A 6489-nucleotide genomic window follows, 5' to 3' on the forward strand; every position below is an offset into this window, starting at 1 on the left:
AGAATGCATGGCATCAGGATATGCGGAAGGCCATTTCAGACTGAGATAAGGAGAAATATCTTTAATCAGAGGGTGTAAACCTATGGAATTCTCTACTACAGAAGGCTGTAGATGGAACATCACTGAATACATTTAAGAAATAAATTGGTAGGGTTCTAAAAGCTAAAGATATCAAGCGGTATGGGAGGAGAGCAAGAGTATGGCATGGAGATGGAATCCATAATTGTGGAAAACAGCAGAGCGTGTTTGATGGGCCCAGTGACCCACTGCTTCTCTTATTTTCTATATTATTGAGCAGAAGAGCAGTTTGATTTTGGCCCTCACCAGGCCATCAAAACTTCAAAGAAATCTTTGTCGGAATAGACTTCATCACAGGCCTTCCAATATCTCAGCGATGATGTGTGAGCCTTTATATCATAGAGCAGCAAGCTGTTGAACAGTGGAGAGGGAGCCTCACAGTTATGCATAGTTTTCCCATCATCCATTGAAAATGTTCAGCAGGGATCATTAAATTATAATCAGGTTTAGAAACCCATACTGATTTTATTCCCATTCTAACCTAGGCGGGTGAAGCTAATTTTAATGTTCCCAGTGTCGTCTTGGTAAACATTCCCCAACTGAATATGGGCCAAGGAGTGAATCTAGGAAGCATCAGATCTGTTTTGACCAGTTATGATCTATGGCCCCTGCACCATCTTGGTGTCACAACTGTGAGGTAATTTAATTGCCTGCAAATCTATCAATGTCCTACATTATTGGTATGATCAAAACTACAGTTTTGAAATGTGTGACCTTTCTCAAATGTTGTTGTTTTTCTATGGAAATTATGCAACTAAATGAAAGGCTAATGTGAATTCCCAATGCTCTTAAAACATGAATTCGAAAATGATAAAAGGGTGGTTCATTATTCAAGCAAATACCAAACAGTGTGCACAATTTATCTATCAGGACTGTACTTGGCACATTCAATTTTCAAAAGCTTGATCTGGAAAATCTCACTTCTTAAATCTCACTATTGGTAAAACAAATAAACATCACATTTAATTAACGGTAACCTGGTGAATCTTCTCCAATACTTGTCAAAACCTGACTCTGACAAGTCCAGGATATGCCTACTTAGTATGCTTGCCTATGTTTCAATGTTTCGTCTATACGACTAATAGCACATGTCCTGGGTGGCACAGTGGAAGCTGGTGCATTGAATACAAACGCAATCTTGAGTTCTGATGGCAATACAGCTTTTGCTCGTGTTCCTGCAAATTAATTATGGAACATCACATTGAAGTCTTTTCATGCAATCAAGCAAGCGTTGAAACTCCTGGCCCTGTTTGTTTTGACTTCGTTAAAAATCACACAACACCAGGTTATAGTCCAACATGTTTAATTGGAAGCACACTAGCTTCCAATTAAACCTGTTGGACTATAACCTGGTGTTGTGTGATTTTTAACTTTGTACACCCCAGTCCAACACCGGCATCTCCGAATCATATTTTGACTTCGTACACCTTGGAAACTGTAAAGTCATCAATCTGAAACATTAACTCAGTTTGATCTCCAGAGGAGTTGTCCTGCTCAGTTTTTTTATGCTATTATTTCTGATTTCCAGTATCAACACAATTTTGCTTTTGAATTTGTAAACATGTTGCTCAGGTTTCCAGATAGCCTACAATTAAAATTAATTAATTTGCCTCAGCAAAGACAACAAGTTCCTTTCGATTTTATAAACAGATAGCTTTAGATACTCATTCAATGTGAATAAATCACTCGTGTAACGTCCCCGATGAAGAAAAATGCTCAACGTCACTGTACCCACCCAAAGGACTCCCAACCGCTAACCGGAACCGGAAACGTTCTGCCAGTTCTTCCGGGCTGCACGTGGTACCGTTGCTCGGAGAAACCGGGGGATCGAGCCGGAGTGTGTCCGCGGCTTGGACCCGGGAGATTGAACTGTTCAGTGAGTGCTGTTCAGGTGCGGTGGGCCAATGGGGAACATTGACTCTGGATCTTAGGGGCAAAGACAAGGGGTTCCGAGGGAGACGGGGCAGAGGGGAGGGGGGGCGGGAGAGACGGCGGCGTGGTGGATTATATTTTTTTATACTCCATGTGACATTTTATAAACTCCTACTTTGGAAGTAGAACCCCAGCCTGACTCAAGATTTGAATAAGTACAGACTCCAGTCTCATACCTTTAATGCATTGTCTGAGCTCAGATGTCACCTTTTTCTGTAAATAAAGCCTTATTTCGAAGATGTGACTAAAGAAATTCTGAGATTTACATATTAATGAACCAAAATCTGCAGCCCATTCTAAAAGATAAAAGAAAGCTTGTACTTCCAAATAAACCTGTTGGACAATAACATGGTGTCACGTGATGTGTTTTTAAAAAACTTTTTGGAGGTTAGGCATTTTGGTAAAGGGTTTGAACACCTAATCAAACAACCAAGCAGTTAACATACTGACAGTTGCTTCACCTTCTCTCACAGCTGCATGTGTGTTGGCCAACATCACCAACATGGAATACATGACAGAACCTACTGCAAGCACCCAGGGACAGATGTAAGTAGATTACAGTACTTGCTTGATGCTATCAAAATGTGATCTTAAATAATCAGGCTCTAAAATCCTAAAACCAATTGTTGAAAATGCATTTTTGTATTGACTCATGGGACATGTGCATTGATTGCTGGACTAGCGTTCCTAGCTGACTTGGAGGAAAAAATAGTGGTGAGTTGCCTTCTTGAACTGCTACAGACCATGTGTTTGTAGACCCACAATGTCAGTGGGAAGCAATGCCAGGATATTGACCCAGCGACACTCTAGGAATAGTGATACAGAGGAACCTCAATTATCCGGCATTCGATTATCCCAATTTTGGTTTATAGAGAACAAGACCACAAGTCCCAATATTCGGCATTTGATTATCTGACATTTGATTATCAGAACAAAATACTACCCACCCATGTTGTTTGGAACCCAGGTTCTTCTGTATACTTTGAAGTCAGACTTTCCGGTGGCTTGGAGACAAGTGGGGGTGTTCCCATGTATCTGCTGTCATTGTCATTCTAAATCGAAATGGATTTGGAAGGTGCTGTCGAAGGATCTTTGGTGAATTTCTGCAGTACATCTTGTAGATTGTACACACTGCTGTTGCTGAGATTTGGTGATGGAGGGGATGGGTGTTTGTAGGTATGGCACTTAGCAAGTTTGCTGCTTTGTCCTTGAATAGTGTTAAGCTTCTTGATTGTAATTGGAGCTGCAATCATCCACGCAAATGAGGAGTATTCCATCACACTCCTGACTTGTATATTGTAGATGATGGACAGGCTTCATGAGTCAGAAGGTGAGTTACTCTGTTTTAGGCACTATATTTATAAGGATGTTGATAGTGGGGTGTCAGTGATGATATTGCCGTTGAACATATGCCATTGATAATATCAAGTGGCAGTGGGTGGATTGTCATAGTCATAGAGATGTACAGCATGGAAGCAGACCCTTCGGTCCAATCCATCCATGCCAACCAGACATTCCAACCCGATCTACTCCCACCTGCCAGCACATGGCCCATATCCCTCCCAACCCTTCCTATTCATATACCCATCCAAATGCCTTTTACTAGCCTCCACCACTTCCTCTTGCAGCTCATTCCATAAACGTACTACCCTCTGCGTGAAAAGGTTGCCCCTTAGGCCCCTTTTATATCTTTCCCCTCTCACCCTAAAACCGTGCCCTCTAGTTCTGGACTCCCCGACCCCAGGAAAAAGACTTTGTCTATTTATCCTATCCATGCCCCTCATAATTTTGTAAAACTCTATAAGGTCACCCCTCAGCCTCTGACGCTCCAGGGAAAACAGCCCCAGCCTGTTCAGCCTCTTCCTGTAGCTCAAATCCTCCAACCCTGGAAACATCCTTGTAAATCTTTTCTGAACCATTTGAAGTTTCACAACATCTTTCTATTAGGAAGGAGACCAGAATTGCACGCAATATTCCAACAGTGGCCAATAAAGGAAAGCATACCAAACACCTTCTTCACTATCCTATCTACCTGCGACTCCATTATCAAGAAGCTATGAACCTGCACTTCAAGGTCTCTTTGTTCAGCAACACTCCCTAGGACCTTACCATTAAATGTATAATTCTCCTTCATGAAGAATTTTATACCTTGACTAGGACTGATTAGGGATAGTCAACATAACTTTGTGCTTGGGAAATCAAGTCCAAGGTTCCACATGACATGTTGGTTAGCAAGATTAGATCACATGGAAAACAGGAAAAATTAGCCACATGGATATAAAATTTCTTCCAAGGTAGGAGACAGGATGGTGGTGGTGGAGGGTTGCTTTCTGGACTGGAGACCTGTGACCAGTGGTGTGCTGCAAGGATCAGGGTACACTAATTTGTGTAATTGATAAAGATGATTTGGATGTGAACAAAGGTGTGGTTAGTAAATTTGTAGATCACACTAAAATTATGGTGTAGTGGGTAGTGAAGAGGGTAGCCTTGGGGAACTGTGGCAGCACAATCAGATGGTCTGAGAAGATGGAGTTTAACCTCGATATGTGAGGTGCTACATCTTGATAGAGCAAATCAGGGCAGGACATAAGCACTTAATGGTAAGGTCCTGGGGAGTATTGCCGAATAAAGAGACCAAATTTGGATATGGATCAAATGCTGGCAAATGGGACTAGGTTTCATTTAGGATATCTGATCAGTGTGGTTGATTTAGACCTCTCTACGAATCTGTGATTATGAATGGGACCTTCTCATGCAGTGACACCTGAATGTCTCAGTTCCTAATCTCTGTACTGACAACACAGGTGACATTTTTGTTTGAAAATCCATTGCAGCAACATGTTGTCTTCAAGCAAAGTATTTTTTACTCGGTGACTTCATACAATTTTACACATTCCATTAGTTACCATCCTATCTCATTCATGAGACTAGGAATTTCATGAGTCCTGATGTTCCCATGTATCTGCTAATCTTGTGGATTCAAGCAATTCTGTGTTTGGTTGGGCATTGACACCATCATGAGGAGCTCCTGCAGAGGTGTCCTGGAGCTGACCTCCAACAACCACAACCATATTCCTTGATGATAGGTTTGACACCAATCAGTACAGAGATTTTTTTTCCATTGGCTGCAGTTTTACTAGGGCTCCTTGAAGCCATATGTTGGCCAAATATGGTCTAGACGTCAAGGACTGTTGCTCTTGTCTCATTACATCTACCTTATCAAAATTAGACCTTTCCATTTTCAAGTGCAAATTAGCACTGCTCTAATTAAAACTTAACTTTTAATTTATGGAATTATATTAGGAATGAAATTCTCCAATCTTCAAACTTTGCAAGCTTTCTAGCTGCGGATCAGTCAAGCTCAAAATTAATCATCATTTCAAATGTTCTATTTTACACGATCAAATGTAATAAAAATCATTCTAAATTTGCAAACTATATCCGATTTAAAAATCTCCACGTTTATCAGAATATCTCTGAATCATAATTCTGGCCATTAACCATGATTATAGGCTTGTTCCTGTACGTTTTACTTTATTAACCTTCCTACAAGCTACATTACTTTGTGACACTTCAGAAGTTTAACAAGACAATGTTAATTTCCAAGAAGATCCTTAATGAGTTTTGCCAAACTTAGGGAAGCTTTAAGTTTCTGGCTACTTACATGCAATTTCCATAACACCCCATTCCAGAAGGATAATCTTTGAAATTCACATCAAACAAAAGTAATTGATTGGCCAACTGAAACATCAGGAATTATTATTAGGTCAATGTTGTTATTTTGTACAGAAACATATCACACATTAGACACCAGCAGCTTAAAACACGCACAACCAAACCTGCTGATTGCCCCTACTATATTTCCTCTGACATGATTGCTGCCTCCCCTACTATTTAAAGATCTATCATCCCAGTTAGTTTGCCAGAATTAGGTCCCAGCATAGTTCTGGTGTAGGTAACCAAAAAATACAGCATCATCATTTCCCAATACTATGGCCAGTGTTCCAAGACCTATTTCTCCTGTACCCATATTTGACACTTCATCCTTCTAACCTCCTGTGTCCTATGTCAATTTATTCATGGCTTGGTAATAATTTAGAAATTATTGCCTTTTTTGAGGTTCTGCATTTAAATTAGTTCCCTAGTTACACATACTCCCTGAGCAGAATATCTTTTCTGGTCCAAACAACAAGATTGGTGCCAGTCTGGACCATGGCAAATGGATCCTCGGCCCTCCCTCTGCATAGAGTCATAGAGATGTACAGCATGGAAACAGACCCTTCCGTCCATACCAACCAGTTATCCAACCCAATCTAGTCCCACCTGCCAGCACCTGGCCCATATCCCTCCAAATCCTTCCTATTCATATACCCATCCAAATGCCTCTTAAATGTTGCAATTGTACCAGCCTCCACCACATCCTCTGGCAGCTCATTCCATACACGTACCACCCTCTGCGTGAAAAAGTTGCCCCTTAGG

At 41.0% G+C, this 6489-nt stretch overlaps 1 protein-coding gene across 2 annotated transcripts in view; it reads left to right on the forward strand.

Moving 5' to 3' along the window:
- The first annotated feature begins 1767 nt into the window (after positions 1 to 1767).
- Positions 1768 to 6489, forward strand: part of nmd3 (NMD3 ribosome export adaptor) — a 65220-nt gene continuing 60498 nt past the window's right edge. The window contains exons 1-2 of one of the 2 annotated variants that reach the window (XM_043702132.1): positions 1768 to 1969; positions 2484 to 2556. In XM_043702132.1, coding sequence (XP_043558067.1) covers positions 2513 to 2556 — 44 coding nt within the window. In that variant the 5' untranslated portion in view covers positions 1768 to 1969; positions 2484 to 2512. The remainder of the gene's footprint in view (positions 1970 to 2483; positions 2557 to 6489) is intronic. The other variant, XM_043702131.1, reaches the window with a different exon arrangement.

This window comes from Chiloscyllium plagiosum, chromosome 13 (genome assembly GCF_004010195.1).
Source record: "Chiloscyllium plagiosum isolate BGI_BamShark_2017 chromosome 13, ASM401019v2, whole genome shotgun sequence".
In the NCBI taxonomy this organism is placed as follows: domain Eukaryota; kingdom Metazoa; phylum Chordata; class Chondrichthyes; order Orectolobiformes; family Hemiscylliidae; genus Chiloscyllium; species Chiloscyllium plagiosum.